Below are 21,366 nucleotides of genomic sequence, written 5' to 3'. Positions count from 1 at the left end.
GCTGGTACCAAAGCCGTGCAGGTGAGGGACAGCCTGAATGGAAGACCTAGTCATGAAGGGCCCAAACAGGTTTGAGAGGAAGACGCAGGCAGAGGTCCTTCTGGGAGAAGCAGAAGCGTTGGGGAGAGCTGAGAGAGCAGGGCTGAAGAGCGAGCAGACAGAAAGGGAGGAGTGGAGGAAAGAAGTGGCCTTTAAACTGTGTCCACGGGATGGCAGTGGCCAGGGAAAGGGACAACACACCTGGCAGCTGGCTGCAGGTGATCCAGAAGGGATCTGACAGGCAGGCGGTGTGTGCGGATAGCTGGGGCTTGGAGGCATGCTGGTGACGGAGGTGGGGTGGAGCAGGTAGGAGAGTGGAAGTAAGGAGGTCAGTGCTGCAGAAGTGGTGTGGGAGCGAGTGGGATGGACAGGGACGTGGGCTGCAGCAGAAGATGAAGTGATGCAGATACACTAATGACGGTGTCTTGAGTTCTCTGTTGCAGTGTGTGTGAGAGGGAAGGGTGTTGGTGTGTATGTGTGGTACATCGACACATTTCTTTGAAAGGAGAAAAAAAGTATTCAGTGATGCAAACAGATTTTTATGTTCTTAATGTGTGTAATTTGTGTTTGTCTTACCAGTTGATAGATTTGTCTTGCGAGTTTTAGTTCTAGTGTATGGAAAAATAAACAAAGTGGCAACAGCCTGTGTAGCAGATCTTCCTTTTTTGCAAACTTGCTTGCTTGCTATCCTATGAGTGATAATTTCAGGGGTTTTGTTCTGGTTTTAAGTAGTTGCTCAGCATTTGTGTGCTGAGGCTGTACAAGTGTTTCTGAACAGGGGTAGGGTGTTGTTCCTTTGCTTCCTTTCTGCTCTTAGCTCTACCTTCCAGTTTCCAAGGCTTACAGTTTGCTCAGGAATGTTTTTTGGAATGGATGTTCATCCAGGCCCTTCTCTTTCCTGGCAGATGTAACACAGAATAATTTTCTGCACTTGAGTAGATTTCTGCCCATCTTTGGATTTCTGGGGAGATGGCTTGCACACTGTAGGTGAGGGGATGGCCCAAAGATTCAAAGTCTTTGGTTAAATGGCAAGGGGAGGGGATGTATATGTACATGTTTATGTAAGGAAGGTGGAGTAATTCTCAACAGAGTTGTCAGGGTTTATCTTGTGATATCCAAAATGTCCTGACCTGCCAAAATCTGAAGCATGCCTTACGTTGTGCTGTAATGAGAGCAAAGTTAACAGGGTTGCTAAAATGTGCCTTGAAATTGTATTTATAAGCAGCGGATAGAATCTGTCTCTTCAAATGATACATTGCAGTGATGTTCCACAGAGATAATTCAGCACTTCATACCACAATAAGCCGGATCAACTGACAGCTGAAAGATTCAGTTTTGGGTTTAGTTTCTCTTCTCTTGGCTGGGAGCTTTGAAATCCAGAAAAAGACGTTTTGTGCTTTGTATTAATTCAATATACAAGACTATTGCTTTCTGCCCTTTGTGTTTAAAAAAGTAAAGAAATAAAAAAAAGGTAGTTACGCTACTGTGTAAGTCAACTCGTGCTTTATGGTAATGTCACTTCTGTTGTACTGACTACACCTGTTTGCTTTTCTGTGCTGCCTGTGATGGACCAGCACAAGATTCAGTATATTTTGAAGTTAGATTTACCACGTATGCATGGGAAATAGCTTTTAATGATGAAAACTAAAGTGAGTTAATGGAGTAGCGAAGCAACAGCAGACACCTTCTCATCTTTTAAAACGGCTGGTAAACTTAGAAACTAGTAATCCCTCTTTTGAACTACTACAAGTTACACTTGTGGATGAAATGATCTCCAGGGGTACTGTGTACCTTAGGTAAAAGGAGGTAAAATGAAGGTATTTCTGAGACACTGGCTATCCAACATTTGCCTTCAGCACTGTCCTCTGCCAGTTTGGGGCTGGTGTCACAGAGCCAGAGCTGCGTGTAGTTTAACACAGTGGATCCTGAGTCTCAGCTGGTCAAAGCAAGCTTCAGCTTGGCTGGTTTGGTATCTCTGAAGTCCAGAGTGTCTGCGCTCAGGCCTGGGCATACTCTGCATGCTTGACATTCAGAAATGCTGCAGAGAATGGAAAAACTGTGATTGAAAGTCTTAATTACCTGCTTAAGTTCTTATATGTTTAAGAAAGCTTCCTAAAATAGAGGTTGTCCATTGTAGTTTGTGATTTGCAAGAGCTTACAGGGAAATACTTTCTATATATATATATATAAATAAATAAATAAAAATAAGTAACCTAACAACTGAAAATGAGGTTCTGGCAGTGTGTGTTTTGTGAGTTTTGTGTTGCTTCTCAGTGCTAAACAGTGCTGTCTCAGAAGGTAATGTTTAACAGAATGCTTTTATGACTTATTGCATATGATTATTTCTTGTATTTCAGGGCACTGTTTCTCTCCCTTTCCCCTCTGCCCTTTTCTCCTTCTGTTCCTCCCCACCCCCCACCCCTGCAATCTTTTTACTCTGTAAAATGGGATTTTGGGAAGAGAGAAGTCTAGCCAAAAAGCTTGGTTCAGTGCTTTACAATTCCTTTATAATACTGGCGGGTGGGAAGTAAACAAACAACTTGCTGGTGTTACTTGGGAATAATTTTTTGTTACAGTAGGGCTTTAATAGTTAATCAAACAACACTGTTATAATTCTAAATCTGTTAACAGGTTAACGCTTGGCAACACTTCTATTTATAAGGTAATGATTTTACTGCAGGAATTGGAGCAGTACGATATATTAGGTATAAGAGAAACTAATTTATTACCTTGAATTTCTTAATTCTCCACACAGCTTATTTCATAGCAACGCACCCTAGAAATAATCTTTACCTTCCATTGACCTGCTGAACACATAGCTGGAGCTAGTAAATTTGCTTGGTGTTAAACATACAGGTTTTTAAGTTTGAGGTCTGCTATGGGCAAGTCATTACACTAGTGCTGTATGAATGTACTAAAACACTGAAGTTTGTTCCTTACTGGTGTATTTGTTAGTTTGTGACAGGGAGGAATTTGGGCACTTAGGGCAACATTGATTCATGTTAACTTTTGCTAGGGTAGGAAATCAACAATTCAAAATGTTTACTTTTAATTATGCTTATGTTTTTCTTGCATTCAGGTCTTGATTGAGACAGCACAAAGGCATTCTGGTTTTAGCTAGTGGTATAGCTTCTCATTTGATACAAATTGATTTCATGGCACTGTGTGCACTTACGGCAGCTGAGGATGTGGTTTGTGTGTAGCTTGCATTGATGGGGCAGATGAAAGGGGTAGCAAGAAGGGGTATGTGTGTATGTGTGTGCGATGTACTGTAGTCCTGCATTTTCTTCCAGCTGATGATCCAGTCCCTGTCCTTCTGCAGATAATGTAAAAATAAAACTAACTTTTTCCTTGTCATGATGCTGCAAATAAAACCAAGATACTTCCCCACCCCACCCCCCACCTTTTTACCATGCAAACTGAGCACGTAACAGAGTATACTGGCAGGAAAATACCTTGCCCATACAGTTTGAAATCAGCTGCCATGCTGAAGATTTAAAATGGCCATGTTACAAGTCTGGGTAGATTGCTTTGCAGTGGGAACCCTAACAAGATCATTAAATATAAAAGTGCTGTTGGACGCTGGGAAAATGCTGTGCTGCCCATGTATATGTGCATCTCTATAGACATGCATGAATAGACAGCATCAATGCCATTGATTTGAGTAAGGAGGTAATACACAGTATTGAGGTGACTTTGCTTGTATTTGTAACTGACATAGTTTGGTTTCCTACTATCAGAATTGTGGCTGTTTCAACTTTTATTTTACAGTACTTGAGAATATGAAGACATTAAAGTAACTCGCTCAGTGGGTGTGGCCAAATAGGAACACATTATTGTTACATTGAAGTAAAATGGAAAGCTTTTTTTGTTTGCTTTTTAAAAAGAATTTTTTGAATCTAAGATGATGCTTATATTCAGAATTAGTGATGCTGTTACAGCACGTCAAAATAAGAGCCTTTGACTTTCCAACATATATCATTAATGACCCTAGGAAAAAAAAAATCACATCTGCGCGAGTGCCGTTCTTGGCTTTTCTAGGGCTGATCAATAATCACATTGTGTATTCATTCCCCCTAGCCCCCCACCCTGTGAGGTCAACTTTAACTACTAGTCTTTATATTTCAGAAAAAGGACATAGACTGCCTTATGCATTAGTAATATTGACCTTAATGTTTCCTTTGGATGTAATTTACTGTTACCCATCAAAAAAAATCAGGGTGGTTGTTTTTTTTTGTTTGTTTGTTTGCTTTGGTGGTTTTTTTTTTGTGTTTGGGTTTTTTTGGGTTTTTTTTTGTTTTGTTTTTTAAAATTTAAATACTTCATCTGTCATTTTTCAGGACAGCTTTTCTCCTCTTCAGCCTTCTGGTGCTGTGTTGAGAGGTCTAGGTAGGAATTGGACTGAGGATGCTGAGTTTTGCTATGGTTGTGCTATTTAAATGCATCCTCTCTTGATTGTATTGAAGCATGTGACAGTGACAATGGGAGAACAATTTCAGGGCCCTGTGTCTGGATGGTAACACAGCTGCTGCAATAAAGTCTTGTTATGGTTGACCAATCACATTTGGACAGTTATTTTTAATTAGAAGTTTTTACCTTGCGTTAGAAAATAGTTTGCAGCAAACTGGTAGATACTTGGGTGAAGTTAGTTTTATCCTCTTGCCTTGAAAAATTAATGTTGCTTTTTTGTTTTGTCCTACAGCCAGAATAAATAGTCTTGAAAGAATTTTGTCTTTAAAATATGTTGGGGTTTTTTGGTTTTTGTTTGTGTAGTTTTTGTTTGGGGGGTGTGTGTGTGGGTTTTGGTTGTGTTTTTGTTTTTTTTTGTGTTTTTTTTTTTTTTTTTTTTAATTGTGGACTATAGTGTAGTGGTCTCCAGCAACTGCTGTAAAATAAAGGGTTATTGTGGGTAGGTCTTGTCAGTGTTAGACATCACCACTCATTTTAAGTCTTGTGATGGCATTTTGTGATTTCTGTATTGTTGTTTTTTTCCATGAAAGTACTAGTGATACTGGTTCCCTTTTATTCATTTCTTCATATTAGAGGGGAAATGTATTTTGCTCATAATGGATTATTGATTGGTCTGCGAACAGCAGAAGCCCCAAGGCCTTGTCATCAATGGTACTTACTCTCCCAATAGTGAATGCATCGCTTCATGCAGCTATTCGCAACCCTAGTCTGTAGAATATAAGCCCGTAATTGTTACTCTTGTGCAGCGCAGTTTTTAGGGAGAGGAACTCTTCATTGTCATTATGGGATTTTCCCCCTCAATTTGTTCAAAGAATAGTCCCGTTGTTTTGGTAGCAAGATAAAGCTTGTCCTGGATGTTAATGATATATTTCAATTCATTGCTTAGAATACTACAGTGTAACTAATAAAGTACATTTCTTTGTCTCCCAGAAGACAAACACGCACAGTATACTAAAACACAAAATATGTACTGAGTGGGTGACAGCCCTGTGTTTCTCAACATACCCTGTTGCAGTGCAAAAGCACTCACCCCTCTCGCTCCTCAGTTGCTTCTTGAGGAGCCACAAAAAATCTGGGTTGCAGAGGTTTTGCTGACTTTATTTTGAGAGAGATCACCTTGCTGCAAATGCCTACCTCCAGCTTTTCCAGCATTGATGTTTTTATCTTTATTTCAGTGTATTCTTTCCTCTGCTAAGGGTGTGGTGTTGGTTGAGAAAGGCCCGACTCTGCTTTTGCAGCCCTGGCTGCTGCTCTGAAGCCTGCTGCAAAATGTCATTAGCTCATGGAGGGAGAAAGACACAAAAACACATGATGTATTTAGTGAAGCTCAAAATAATATCTCAGGGTTCAGACAGCAAACTTCTCAAGTGGGAAGAGCTTCCCCAGCTGCAGGGGAAGGCTGATTTAAAATAATTAAAAAAGTATTGCAAAATGTTGCTGAAGGTTTTTATAAAGCCTAAGTGGAAATGGACTAATAGAAATTCCTTGTTTGTTTTTCCAGGAGCTTTTTATGTTTCCTTTCCAATCTTGTGTCAGTTTTGGCAAGCTTAAACAAACTTCAGGAGGTCTGTTGTCAAGATTGCTGCTCTTAATAATTGAAGAAATTTGAAAATTTGAGAGTCTTCTACAGCTGGCACAAGATTTTTGGATAGCTTTTTATTGGGTTAGTTTGGATTACTCTCAGAAAATCAATTCAGAGTATGCTGCCTTTTACCTAAGGGCAAGTTTAGTCTGTAGGTTGCAGAATGCCAGGATCTCCTGCAAATTCAGGTGTGGCTTACTATTTAAACGTATGCTCACTTTTCTACCCTCTGGTGTAGTCTGAAGGATGCTTGAGGCAGTAAAGGGTCTTCAGGCTAGTGACATGGTCTGTAAGAGGCATTTCAGTAGGACTGGTGCCTAAATGAGGATGGCAGGATGGAGCCTTTAATCAGGGTGGTGGACTGATGACCCTCATGGGATCTGGGTGTTCAGAAGAAGCCACGACCACAAAATGAGGGGGAGGGTGTTCAGGTAGTGCAAGGCTGATGTGTGTGAAGGACGGTGTTTCTGCAGCCTGGGGAGAAGACAGGGAGGGGGAGAAAGGTCTCTGTGGTCCAGTGAGCACGAAGGCTGGCGTCGCACTTGTAAAACATTCTGTCTTTCATCCACTCTTTCCCTGCACTTAACTCTCTTCTGGCCTCTTCACTCTGAACAGCAAAGTTTGGCTCTGGGGCAACCTGAGCCTTCTCAAATCAGGAGAGATCAGCTGTCCAGGCTGCTGTTCTTTGAAAGATACAACTTTCTCAAATTCACTGCGATGTTTACATGTTATGTCCTATCGTTTCATCATCTAGAAGGAATTTCAGTAAGATATTTTTTCCACAAGATCACGCCTCACAGTGTTGGTCTATTTTTTTTTTTTTAAAGTCATTGTTTCTTTTGGCACGGGAACACGGTGGAGTGATTGCAGTGTATATTTAAACATCTTGGAGATTAGAGGGGTGATATTTCTCTAGTGCATTTATCTTTCAGATGAGACTTGCAATACTCACACCCAAACTGAATGCAGTTTGTTTTAAAATATTCACTGTGCTGTTTGAATAGGTCTGTGTAGCTTCCCAGATTTTATGTTCTTATTTATTACTTACTGAAGAGTTTTCCTTTCTTGCCACTACAGCCCATGCAATATAATTTTTAAAGTTAGGTTTAATTGAGAATTTAAAAAAGAATGTATAGTCTTCTGTATGTTGGAACAGGAATTTTCTTTTATGTTTCCTCTGTCTGCACTTCACAGGTTATTTGTATGTAAGAAATGAACTTGCAATTACTTTTTCAGTATGGTATCTTGCATTCTGTTTTTCAATTTCCTTGTGTTGTTTATTTCCAATTTCTTTTTTCATTAATTGTTTTCCAAGAGGCATAAAAGGTCCCTAAAGGGGTCTGTCTTGCCCTGCGGGGAGTCCTCACAGTGTACCTGGTCCTTTTCCAGGATGTGCAGGTGGCATGAAGAGAATAGGTATTTCAGAGTGCTTCTGTTTCATTTAAAGTGATCTTCCTCTGTATTTTTGTGCATGCTTCGTTTCAAGACTATGTGAGAGTCTTGTAGGAGCTGTGAGGACGATGCAACTATGCACCAGTGTACCTGCCACTCTGCCAGCCGGGATGGACTACCATGGCCTTGCTGGGGAAGCCGTGGCTGATGCTCAAAAGTCACCCAGGCTCCCTAGTGAGAGCAGGTTGCTTTGGCCAAATGTATTTTCTCTCAAGCCAAGAACTCTCTGTGAGTTAGTTTTAGAGAAGTTTTGATGCCTAGACATTTGAAACAGAGTTGAGTCTGACAATACTTGGCTCAAGCTTGTAGGAAAACTTGTTTTCCCTTCAGAGGGTGGGAGGATAAAAAAAAAGTCTTATTTTTATTTGTTCCCATGTGGGTCAAGGCAGAGACTCTCTGTGAGGCAGTGGGTGCAGGAACAAGCCTTGTAACTAAAATATTTGGCTGAGCAAAAACGTTTCTGGCATGCCACAACCTCCTGTTGTTGGGTCTTTGTGTTTCTCTTCCACCTTGCTTTATATACCAAACCCGCATGTAAACAGGTGATGACGTTAAGTGCCTCGGTGTATTTTAAAGGGGCTGAAAATGCCTCCCTGACACTGGCCAGCCACTTCTTTTGTGGACTGCTGATCCCTAGTTCAACAAAAAGAAGTGAATCTAGTTTATATGCCCCTTAGAATATCAACCCCCAGCTCAAGGAGTTGTATGGCATTTGGCATGGGCTGCAATGCCATTAAAACACACAAAATATTTAAAAGACTCTATATGAATTTACAGTTCACATTCACTTGCATTTCCCTATGGCTTGCCTCTGTGCTAGTGGGGGATCTCCGTGCTGTGACAGTCTGGGCGAAATCTGTTGGCTGGATGTGGCTCCACTATGGATTCTGTGTGACAAGCCGGTGCTAAGGAACTGCAGGGTGAACTTGGACCAAAGCAATGCAAGGTTACTGGTTACTACCTGAAAACACTGAGAGTTGAAACATTTTTTAGTAGCCTTAGGGTAGCTGGAGGTGGCCATATTCCACGTGTGCTGAAAGAGAATTATTTCACAGCACTTTCAGGTTTTTAATTATTTCAGAATACAAATAATTGTTATCATTGCAGTCAGCTAGAAAGAAACAGAAATAGCTATGGCAAAATCTTACTGGCAGCAGAAGAGTGTTCAGTGTAATTTGATTTACCAGTTGATGCCTTTCATCCCCATGCCATCTTTGATGTTGAAATAATTGCTTAGTAATTAATGATAAGGTGGAAATTACTAAGCCATAATGTTATTTTCTATTGAGTAGGGTTCTTTACAAATGGTCTTTTCCTCTTTTTCTAAGTTCAGTCTTCTGACTTGAAGCTTTTTTTCCAAAGTTGTAGGTTTTATTTTGTTTTTTGCTCCTTCTTTCCAATGAATGCTGGCTTTGTTGTTCTGGAAAGAGCCCCTCTATAAGAATTCCTTTTAAGTGGTACTCAAATGATGTGAGAGGGGAATTGTAAGTTGTTTGTATATGTTTGTGTCCATCGATTTACCAAGGCCTAAAGGATAAAAAATCTCCACACAGTGCAACTTAGATTGGATGAACATCTGTCTTCCCCCTGGAATTTCTGTCTGTGGAAGATCAAGCTTGAAATTTTGTGACTTCTGTTAATGTGTATGAATTCAGATAATTAAAATGTAGGAATACTGTCTTTCAACTTTTAAAGTTATAAATTGCAGTTTATTGGCTAAGCTAAAGTAATGAAAATGAAACAATTTTCTGAGAATATTTTGGTTGATTTTTTGATATATTGAAGATGATAATGCTTCCATTAAGTATTTTAGAATAATAAAATAATCCCCCCACCACCACCACCACCCCCCATTTAATATAGGGTTAGAGGGATCTCCTGTGAGCTGTGAGTGGGCTAATATCCATCTTACAAGTAATGCCTTCTTCATATCCTCATTTTCATAGCTCAGTTTCATTAATGAAAATACTCTAAATAATTAAAGTGAAATATGTCAAGACTAGGTGCAGGGAAGCTGTGGCCAAGTAAACAGAGGGACTCTGAAGCTCTGGATTTACATGCCCCTGAACTGCTGCATACAGCATTCTTGTCTAAGTTTGGCTTTTGAAGCTCTTTTGAACTTTCAGACAGGAAACACTGTAGAAAGTTTGGTTAAAATGGCATCTACATTTAAAACAAACAAAAAAAAACAAACCCCAAACTAAGGTCACTAGTCAGAAACTCAGCCTACCAATAAGCAGTGTTGTCACTGGTATAAAGTATAGAAAATGCATGATGTAGAAAATATTGTATAAAATCCCTGGGAAAATCTGTCCCTGAAGCTTGCCATCTTTTTTTCTGCAGTGGTGCAGAACATTTCAGAAGAAGCTGTTGCTTGTTCAAGTTTGCAATCATGTTAAATTCAAGAAGTTAACCTGGTGTTTCTTTTCAGGATTTAGTGAGTTTTAGGTTAATTCTTTGATTATAAGACAATATGGCTTGTTACTTGGCAGATTTAGATTATGGGTCAGATAAGTAAGGTGTAACTCTGAATTGTTTCATCCATAAATTTGCTGTGTAAACTGCATTCTGCATTTGTATGTGCTGTTTGGCAGGTTCACCACAACTTCCAGTGGCTTTCATCCTTTATATACCCAGGGAGTTTCTTCTGAGGCTGCCCCTCAGTTTGGTTTTAAGTGGCTAATTTCAGAGATTAATTTAGATACACTTGCTTCTGAACCGCCTGCTCGTATGGACTTCCGAATTTGTGTGATCTGATCTGCTCTTTTTTTTTTTTTTTCCAGTCATAATAAATCATTCATATATAAAATTTCTTCATTTGGGAAATGAAATTGCATTTGTAACATGTCCCTTACTTACTACTGTCAGCTTTCTGAGGAAAAAGTAGTTTGGGTAGGTGCTGTTGATAACTCTTCACGCACTGAATAGATACTAGATACACAGAAAATCAAACTCAGAAACAAATGGTCTTGCAGCATATAAAAGGGCTAGATTAACTTAAACACAATGAAGTTACTCTATAATGTAACTGAGATCAGTATTGCGTCAGTTTTACCTTGCTTTTTGTTAGGCTCTTGCTGGTGATGGGGTTAGACTACTTACATATCGAAGAGGCTCAGAGGCGAATACAATGAGAAACTTTAAAATTTGCAGCTGTAGATCTGTAGCTCTTTATTGTCATACATGTCGAGTGATGGATGTGTGACTATAGAGTCCTTTTATTGCTCGGTGCATTTTTAGCGATGTTTTAAGAAACTGATGTTTTCTCAACGTAGTAATGGGTTGGTTCCCTATTTACTAGAGAATATAGTATCCTTTGATCTTAGCCATGTGGTGTTTGTAGTATTTAATGAGGATAGGAAGGGGGCAAGGTTTTTGTTTTACAGTGTGGTAATGGGAAATGAAGCAATCTATGGAGATCTTAACCATGGGTTCTTGCCATATACAAGGTAGAGAGTTGCTGGTGTGTTGCAGCTGGCATTGCTGAGGCAGATATTGATGCTTGCATTTAATCATGACAAGATACAAAAGCTTTTAGACTTCTGTTAATCTGTTTTGTTAATCAAAGCTGTTTCTTGTTTTGTTTGTTTGCTTATGGTTAAGATTCTGTTTCACTGAGGTGCTGTGGTCTCCTGTGTGTCTTGTTGACAAAAATTGTTCGCTTTTAAGATCATTTGATATATACACACATTATCAGTTTACTTTGTTAGATTGAGACTAAATATTACACTTTGAGGTGTTTTTTTTTTTCTTCATTGTCCATCAGGAAATAACTTAGTTTTTTCTGAATGTTTTGTCAGGCTCTGGATTCTTGTTTTCTCTCTAATCAAAGTACTGAGCGTCGTCAGCCTCTGCGCCTGCTCTGTGCATGCCACATCAGGCACAGCAGAGCTGTCTGAGACACAAAGTAATGCAGTTGCCAGCAGGAATATGATACTTGCTAAAGTCTCTAGAAAAGCCTTTTATCTTTGGCAAGTAAGTATTTTACATGAAATTACACATGATGGTAAAGCCACAGATTTAAAGTGTAATAACCCCCTCAAGAAATGTTTTCCTCATTTAAGGTGTATTTTTAGCCACTTCTGCCTGGTTTTAAAATAAAAAATATTTTTGGAGTTTGCCCTTTTTTAAAGACACTGTGATGTCAGTGTATGTAAATGAATGTTTGCTGTTTGCTCTTTTTTGGATTTTACTTGCTTATTAATGATGCTTGCTGTTGAAGTCTAGAATATCAGCAAAAGGAGAAGCTGCTGCTTTTTGGTGCAATAAATTGTAGTATTGCATGCTTCTGAATGTGGGGTGAGTGATAGAAGCTGTTCTATTAAAAATATGAAGAGGTTTAAACATATTTAAAGAACATGCTTATGCAATTTCTGTACCTTTGTCTGATTTTGTTCTTATTTCAGGTGATCTATGCCATCTGCTTACAGAGCACACAGAAATAAATTGGTGCTTCGGACTCCAGCAGCTGAAAGGAGAAACATTACTCTGAGAATGAAGCAATAAAACATCTCCCTGCAGAACCGTATGATTGAAAACGTGGTCCAGCCCTCCTCTGCTGCCGGACATGCTTTTGTCGTCCTGCCGCACTCACCTGATGTTGCAGTGATACAGATGTATCGTAGTAGAGGGGCAGAAATGGAGTTACGGAGATCCTCCAGCCCAGGCAAGCTAAGCAAGAATGACATGGATACTGATAAGACCATGTGCCACAGCTGCTGCATCTGCGGTAAAAGTTTCCCTTTTCAGAGCTCTTTATCACAGCACATGAGGAAGCACACGGGTGAGAAGCCCTACAAATGCCCATACTGTGATCACAGAGCTTCCCAAAAGGGCAACCTGAAGATCCACATCCGTAGTCACAGAACAGGCACTTTAAGTCAGGGGCACGAGGCAGAGATGGGAGAAGGGCAGCTGGGGGAGATGGGCGTTTCGGAGGGCCTCGGTGGGTGCACCAGCCCCACTAAAAGTACGTCCGCCTGCAACAAGATCTTGAATGGTACTGCTCAGGTAGATAGCAGCAAGATCTTGTTGAGAAGCAGCAAGAAGGAGGTCATAGAGGTGGCGCCAGCTGAGGAGGATGGCAAGCTGACCTCTTATCAATGCACCTTCTGCAAAAACAAATTTGAAAGGAAGAAGGACCTGGAGCAGCACCTGCACCAGGTCCACAAACCGTTCAAGTGCAGGTTGTGTAGCTACATGACCCTGAGGGAGGAGACGCTGTTAAACCACATAGAGAAGGACCATATAACAGCTCAGGTCCCAAATGGGGAGGCCTATGCCGAAAACTGCAAGAGTGAGCTGAGCACAGGCGAGTTTCCGTGTGAGGTCTGTGGTCAGACCTTTAGTCAAACCTGGTTCCTGAAAGCTCACATGAAAAAGCACAGGGGGTCATTTGATCATGGCTGCCACATTTGTGGCAGGAGATTCAAAGAACCCTGGTTTCTCAAAAACCATATGAAGTCGCATGGCCCCAAGACCGGGAGCAAAAACAAACCAAAAAATGATTTGGAGCTCATAGCCACTATCAATGATGTGATACAGGAGGAGATGATTGTGACCGGCCTGTCTCTGTACGAAGTTTGCACCAAGTGTGGAAATCTGTTTACAAATATGGAAAGCCTGAAAGCGCATAATGCTGTTCACTACCGGGCACAGCGGGGCAGTGCTGGGGATAAAGCCGAGGGCTTAATTGATGGGAGCCTAAGCTCTTCGGTAACGAAGCAGTTTTTCTTGCAGTGTCTCAGTCTAAGGCCATCTGTAGGGCTGGATAGAGTTACAAGAGAACAGCCTGGGAAAAGAGTAGCTGAGCTGGATCCGGTCAGTAGCTACCAAGCTTGGCAGCTGGCCACCAAAGGAAAAGTAGTAGAGCCCTCAGAGTATGTGAAGTATGTGGGATGGGATGAGGCCCTGGCGGATGCAGACGTGACTTATGACAAGGATAAGAGAGAGTATATCCTCGTCAACCAGGAGAAGCGCAAGCGAGACCAGGACTCGCCCAGCTCTTCCAGCAACCCTAAGAAGAAGAGCTGCACCAGTGGGCGCCTGGAGAAAGCTGGTGGTGCCCCGCCAGCGGAGAGCTGCCCTCTTGCCCAGGGGGACCTGGACTACCGCCCCGCCTCACGGCAGAGCCGGCGGGCCACTCAGAACAAGTCCACCGAGTGCTTCGAGTGTGGGAAGATCTTCCGCACCTACCACCAAATGGTGCTGCACTCCCGGGTGCACCGCAAGGAGCGAAGGAGCTGCAGCGAGGGCGGGACAGCCCCCCAGCCCGACCGCTACGGCTCCAGCAGCGAGGAAGGAGACTCGGGGTCTGTCAGCGGGCCCAGCACCCCTGGCTCTGCATCTGCCCCGGAGGACTCGGCCACCTCTGGCTTGGGGGAGGAGGGGGCTGAGGAGAGCTCGGAGGAGGGAGCAGCCAACCCTTCACTAGGTAAGATCACTCCCAGCCTTGTCCTGCTCACTGTCACTGGTCCCTGTGTCTCCCAGAGCGGGACATGGTGATGAGCAGAGGGAGAGATGCGTGAAAGCACATGAGAGGTTTAAAGGCAGTGCAGATGGGGTCCCGTGTCTGCTGAGCACTGCTGCTTGTCTCGACATGATGACTTTTTGTTTCTGGTGCAGGTAATAAAAGCAAGATCAGAGGACATCTTCATAAGGTGCAAGTGGACTTGTATTTTGGTGAATGACACCTGAGAAGGATTTTAGTTGCCTATAGCAACACTGTAGGGTAGGGTAATGTCTTCCCTGGATGTCTCTGGCTTTTTTTCCCCAGTTTCGGGGTGTCCTGTACACTGTTCTGCTTGTAGCGTGCAGGTGTAGTAGGGGCACAGACTGTGTGGTGCAGCCCTGAAGCATGTGAAGTTGTTAATTGCCAGCGTGAGAGGTGTCTCTCTCCTCTTCTCTGCTTCACTTTCCAAATTGTGTTTATAACTCCAAAGGCTATAATTAATCTCTCTGGATTAATGCAGTCCTTTGAGTCCAACACTACTAAATGGAACAAATTATTCTCCAAATAGCAGCAAAGTAAATATTTAAAAGAACACCATTAAGCACTTTTGTATCCTTTTTTTTTTATATTTTATTTTTGTTGTTCACCATTCTTTGTTTATAATACCCTTTTAGAAATGTGAGATTAACCATTCTTTCCTTACTAGCCTTGCACGGATTTTTTGTTTTCTGTTTGGTGAACAATAACATTGTCCTCTCATTTTCATTCCTTTTGTTGTGAAGAACATAGTTATCTGTAGAGTTAAACACATTTTCAAGACGGTCACAGATGAAGTAATCTGCACCATTCTGGAAGAGGGCGGGTTTATTCAATTAGCTGTGTTCTTTCAGGATTTTACATAATGTTGTGCTTTCTCCTGGCTACAGACCCCACAGCAGCAAAGCAACATTTTCCAGAATTGTGTATCGTTACATGTTTTTCATAAAGTTTTGAAGCAATGTTAGTTACATTTATTTTTTTTCTGTCATTGTACTTTTTTCTTGAAAGTCCCATGTCTTTAGGACAACTGAAGTTGGGGCCAACACTGCTTGGCAATATAACTTTCAAAATGTAAGGCATAGAGTGAAGTGAGCTCCAAAGGATTGAAATTGTAAAAAATTAACCCCATCTGTTTGTCCTTAAACTTACAAGAACGGTCCTAAACTTGATTTTGCTACAACTTGGATCAAGTCCCCAGTGGACAAATTGGGTGCACACTAGAACAGAAATGTAAATTAAACCAAGAACTCCCCTTTTTTTTTTTTAATACTTTCTTGCCCTTTCCATAAACCACAATTCCAAAAAGGCCTAGCGACAAGCTGACTTAAACATTTTCACTGTGATTACTTGCCCAATTAAAAGACTCAAAATGTGGCTTTCCCATCTGCTGTTGGATTTTGGGACACTTAAACAGAGTTCTTTATGGGAGCATACATACTTAACGTTGTGTGAAAATCCATCAGCTGCCGCCCGAAACACCTCGGTGTGGTTGACACAAGATGTAGTGATAAAACTGCAGATTTGTCTGGAGTTAAATGGGGCTGCCATGTTTTACCATTGTAATGTACAGAGCCCTTATAGAAACTGCTGTGATAGAAAACAGTCTTTCTGGAGACGGGCTGAAAACACAGAACTTTTTCGCTTGATGTTCAAATAGGAAAGCTGTTCTTACGCACTGTCTGTACTAAGCACTTTATTTCTAAGAAGAGGAGCCATCTCATCTCTTTACCCATCCTGCTTCTTGCCTCAACTCAAGCTTTGAGCTCTTGTTATAGGAGTGGAAGATGAGAGTTGAAAGTCACACAGCAGTTTCTCTTACAGGAATGAAGGTGACTGGGTTAGCCAGTGTCACTAGTCAACACCTGGAAACTTGTTTGTTTAGGTGCCAAATTGGTCCTTCTTTAACTGTAAAGCAGCAGCAGACTGATGGGCCTAAATAAAGGCATATCCTGGAAAAGGAGTGTGTTTGTATTGGTGGGCTTAGAGGGTGGCTGTTGCGTTTTATATTTGCTAACATCACAGCTGAAGAGCTCATCAAGTATTTAACTGGCTAATAAGCAACATTTTTACCTTACAACCAAGAGACATGTTACCCTTGCTTCTTAGAGTTTATTTAAGTAAAATCATTGTGTCAATGAAGTGAACGTTTTTTACACATGACAAAGATTTTTTGGATTCGAGAGAGTTGGCGTTGGTTGGCTTTTTTTTTTTTTTTTTAGGGACTTTCATAGGTCAATTTTCAAGACTTAAGTTTCTCAGTTTTCTCTTTTTGGTATGCAGATTTACTAACACTGCCTTTATATTGTCTTCTAAGGGACTGATATCCAGCAAGCTGTAGGATTAGTTTTACGCTTCTGTAGACTGCTGCTTTAACTTGAGAGGCTTTCTTTCCCTCCACTACAGACAGAAACTTAAGGTGTACAGAATGTAGGCCAGATTCTGCCCTCATGCACACCCCTGCTAAAATCAGGTGTTCTGGTATGGCTTTGAAGCACATTTTGTCCTAGAAGTGCTGTGGTTTGCTATCCTCTGCTGCAGCTTTTTGTAGATATTCTTGCAGGTGAAGCTTTTCCATCAAAAGCCATGCTCCAGCCCCACGGACAGCATACCTCTGCAGCAGAGGTGGGAAGCAGCCCTCTGTTCCTGTTCCTACGTGCCTTCTGTGGTATTGTTTTGACTCAGGTTACGGTCAGGAAAATCTTGTGCTGCTCGTAAGGTTATATAATATCTGAGTGAGTTTGTGGGTTTGTTTTCCCGCCCCCCCCCCCCCCCCTTCTTATTTTTACTGGTTTTCCCCTCATTGACACATTACTATGTTATGCCGGGTCAGAAAAGGGCCTTGAGACTACCAAGCATGGTTGACTGTTGTGGCCTTGACTCAGATGAAAGTACATTTTTGTGTGTTTAATTCGGAATAAACTGAGTAGTCCTGTTGATGCACAGTGTCTTGCAGCAGGGAAACTGGCAGTGCACCTCTGTAGTCACAGGGGGCCAACAGATGTTGGGGCTGAGGGTGAAAGGGTCTGGGTAGCACTGGTAGGGCTCATTTGAAGAAGAGCAAGAGTTGCACTTTACATGTGAAATGGGGTTGAGAGCCTCTAGGGTAGACACTTCTTTGCTCCTAACGCATAGGTAATTTGTCACTGCTGTCTATGTACAGTAACATGATTTCTCAGGCACGGGGGTAGTGTTTGCAAACCTTGCTTATGAGCTGCTAGGACGTAAGCTAGCTGGTTACAAAGTTCTTTCCATCTTGTTGGGAGGAGGGTAAAAATTAGTTTTCTAGAATCACACATGGTGTAATGTGTGATACCTTACATACAGAGATATATGTGTATGGTGTATGTGCTTTGTGTGACAGCCATGTGGGAAGTGGTAGCTCAGAGCACATTTGCTGTTAGGAGCAGAGTCTGAACATTCCTGAGGTGTTCCTGCCTCAGATGAATCTTCATTTTTATTTGGCATCAAGCCACTAGCAAACTGTACCTGGATTTCCACTGAGTTGCATCCAGCTCTGTTTGAAGCACCTGTGAGTTGTTGCTCAGCATTTCCCCAGCTTGAGGCTTTTTCTTGGGGTGTGTGTGATTCTCATTTTTAGCTAAAAAGTACCCTGGAAGTATGACTGAGGGAGTAGAGGTTGATAAAAGAGGGAGGGAAAACAGGATTGTGTTGTGTGTGGTTTTTTTTTTTTTTTGGTTTTTTGGTTTTTTTTTTTAAATCTTCCAGCTTCTCAACTAAAATTTAGTTTTAGGTACGCCAAAGTAATAATTCAGCCTGCATGCTGAATTTGGTGATGAGTATTTTTACGGCTTGGTGTGGGTCCCTTTCGTTGCCATGCTGTGTTTAGCAGTGATGGTGTTACAGTTTGTTGCATTAGGCACTATGAACTATTCCAGTCCTGAAATGAAAAAGGAAGTATAATTTTTGAGGCTGTAACTGCTGCTGGCAGGTGGGAAGATGAAGAAGTAAAAACGATTTAAGTACCACTTGGGGTATATCACAGGCCTTTGCTGAGCCCCATCAGTAAGGGAGTGCCATGAAGGTACTTCTCTTTGCATGTAAGCGCCAGATAGGGCAGAAAGTAAATGTTGAAAGTAATCTAGGCAGGGGAAGAAAAAGAAAAGGAGTGTTATATAGGAATAAAGGAGAGGAATGCTACTTCTAGCCTGACCTTGTCAGGGTAGCATGGCAGGGAAAGGAGAGGGTGCTGCACCTTGGAATGCCACTTCCAGTGAAAACCATCTTGCCCATTTTGTTTCCTGTATCTCTTGCCTCTTCTCTCCCTTTTCTTTTTTTTTTTTTTTTTCTTCATTCTGTTGGACTCCTGGATTTTTGAAATGCTTTAAGGAGGGACTGATTCACCCTTACTCAACACATGCTGTTTTTATTAGGCTGGCTAATGTGGGAAGGGGCTGATGGTGAGTGAGAAATGGCACACTAGGCCCCATACAGACATAGCTTTAGGCCCTGGGAGCTCATAGTCTGGCTAGATGAGGTTGGCACAAGAGGCAGGATTGCACAGAATACAAAAAAAAAACCTACAAACAACCCAAACAATGAATGCAAAACTGGTGTGTGGCTGCATTTGGTTTGTGTTGGTGGTGGTGTGGTGGGACTTGCTCAGGAGAAGATGAACTCCCTGAAGGGGCGAGACAAGAGATGGAGTAGGGTGCAGGGAGGAGAAAAAAGGGGAATAGAGGAGGACAGAGAGAAGGACCTTGGTGAGGGGAGCTGTGCTGTGCGATGAAGTTTCACAGAGGAGGGAAGGCTGACAAGAGCTGTGGGATGGTGTTGGGTTCCAACCCTCCAAGGCAGTGCCAGGGTGCTAGGTGTCCTGCACTGAAGCCGTGAGGCCTTGTGATGCCCCACACTCAGAGGCTGGTAACTCCAACAGGATTTCCATGTGAAAACCAAATCTGGAGTAGTCACACCAGTGGGAGACAGCAAAGGAGCTTGCATTGTCATTGTCCACACCAGCCAGGGGACCCGCTGGCTTGTTAGCAATCTGCTAATTGACCGAACTCCTAGATCCTTCCTTAGTTTTAAGTTAAGCCAAAAAAAAAAAAAAAAAAAAAAAAGGCAGTGCCTGTTTTTGGAGCTCTTTGTTTGCATTTGTTACATTTTAAAAACTCTTCAGAAATTCACAGCCAGACACTGATTTAGTGTCTTTATTAGTAAATTGAAGAAGAGACTGCTGCCTGTGAATTGCTTACACATTATACAAACAGGGGAACGTAACACATTCCATTTATCCTAGGCCTGTTAGAAGAAAATCCCATATGTAAATTGGAATGTTTGAACAGAAACGTAACAACATTAGGAAGTTTTGTGAAAGAAGAGTAGGAGGGGATTTATGAAGCATAACTTTGGACTTTGTTTTGCTCAGTTATAAATTACAACAAATCCAAGAGCTGGAACTTTAACAGAAAGTGCCTACTTTTGTAAGGCTTTTGATTTAAGATAAAAGTAAAAACTGTCCAGAGTTGCTTTAGGTTTCCAGTAAAATGGCAAGGCTGTAATTTGGGGGAGGAGTAGAACAGTAAGAGTAAAACAGTTAAGTAAGTGAAAATAGAAAAATAAAAACGTATAGTAACTCCAAAGAAGAGAAGAAGATAGTCCTAGTAAATGTTTTTTCTGCTGCCAAAGTGATTGCATGAAACATAGCTGCCAGTATCCAGTACCAGGATTTCATTGTTCTGTTTCATATGAAGAAATGGTTCCTCTGTGTGCAAGGCAAGTCCTCTCCACTATTTAAAAATCAAACATTCTTACTATATATCTTAATCAAATAACTACACTTTAGATGCTTCTCGTGCCAGACTCACTTTACTGTAAATCCCACAGTATCGTGCCACTGAAGGCAGTGCTGTTGGGGCATTTTACGTTAAATGAAGATCTTGTTCTGTATGCACAGTCTTAAGTATGTTGAAGTTACTTAGCATGTTTGTTTTGCAGAATAAGCATACAATAAATTGGAGAATGTCTGAGTGCTGGACAATTGGTAACTACTGCATCAAGCTTCCAAGAAATGAGGCAGTTTCAAGGAAGAACGATGTCTTGGTGGCTTCGATTAGATCCGTACCACAAAGATAAAAATGTTACACTGTGATTGCACACTTTACCAGTTAATTTTAGCATTGCCGAGGAGTGGCTGTTGGGATATAAAACCCCCTCAAATTTACTACCCAAACTAATTGTTTTGCTTGTTAACACCAGCGGGATTAATGCTGGACTTTAAAATACAGCAAGTTGATGATTCAGATCGTAGAAGTTAGGCAGAGGCAAGGACCCTGTACTTAAGATCCATTAGATCTTGTTTGGGACTTCAGAAAGTTCAAACTGTTCCTTAAACAAAATTTGGGGGATCAGGACTAGATCAATTACCTAGTTTGAACGCGTCTAATGATGCCATTCAGAAATTTCTCTTTTATATCTGCCTTGCTGTAAGGCATATAGACCAATCCTGATGTGGGTAGCAAAGCCACTTGTGATGTGGTATTTTCTCATGATCTGAAGTTTCTCTGCAAAGAACTGCAGGTTGGAGCATCGTTTTTGACCACAGTGGCACTTTGTTATCTTCCCTCCCCTTTGAACTCTTGTATGCTCCTCAGGACTGCAGAGGATCTCTCTCTTACATGTGAGTATATATATTCCTGTGGTGCTGCCATTAGCAATAGCTTTTTGCTTTTGTTTAACTGTGGGTTAACATGAATGGGAGGAAGAACTGAGGGAACAGAACAAAAGAGAAATTACACTGATGGTCCCGAGGAAATGGGTAACAAGAAAAATTCTGGCAGCTGGAATCACTGAAGTGTGTATCAAGGGGAGAGGAAGACAGAAGAGCCATAGAACATGGAACGGTGTGGTTAAAACTGCCCTTGGCACATGCACCTCACACGTGATGTTACTTGAGCCTTCTTTATTTCAGGCTGATAGTGGGAGCTGTGCTTCAGGAAGCTCATGCAAAAAGTATTTGACTGGAATAAGGCAGCAGTGCTTTGAGATAATGCGGTCTGTACCCTTTAATGCTGTATGTTACCCTGACATCATACCACCTAAGGAATGTTTAATGATTGCCCCGTAGGCACCTTGGGTAATTTCCACTCTGTTCCCGATTACCATGCTCTGCGTTACTAGGTCCTGTTTTACTCAGTCTCATGTAATGTGGGTGGCCAGCAAGAGTATTAAACAGTAATTCAAGTTCCTCTCTTAACGGGGCAGGGTGATGAGGAACAGATAACATGCAGTCAGCTCGAGTCAGAACTAAGGCTTGCTGGCTGAGCTTGAGGTACTTTAGTAGATGAATGACTTCTCACAACAGAGATGGCCTTTG

The 21,366-nt window shown here is 41.6% G+C and overlaps 1 protein-coding gene across 6 annotated transcripts in view; it reads left to right on the top strand.

Annotated features, from left to right (window-relative positions):
• Positions 1 to 21,366, top strand: part of ZNF516 (zinc finger protein 516) — a 169,405-nt gene that overhangs the window by 40,519 nt on the left and 107,520 nt on the right. For all 6 annotated transcript variants that reach the window (XM_080378488.1, XM_080378492.1, XM_080378490.1 and 3 more), the window contains exon 2: positions 11,950 to 13,976. In XM_080378488.1, coding sequence (XP_080234614.1) covers positions 12,071 to 13,976 — 1,906 coding nt within the window. In that variant the 5' untranslated portion in view covers positions 11,950 to 12,070. The remainder of the gene's footprint in view (positions 1 to 11,949; positions 13,977 to 21,366) is intronic.

Source organism: Falco punctatus (assembly GCF_963210335.1).
Source record: "Falco punctatus genome assembly, chromosome: 3".
In the NCBI taxonomy this organism is placed as follows: Eukaryota; Metazoa; Chordata; class Aves; order Falconiformes; family Falconidae; genus Falco; species Falco punctatus.
The sequence above is the reverse complement of the archived record's forward strand: the minus strand, read 5'-3'. Positions and strand labels throughout refer to the sequence as shown.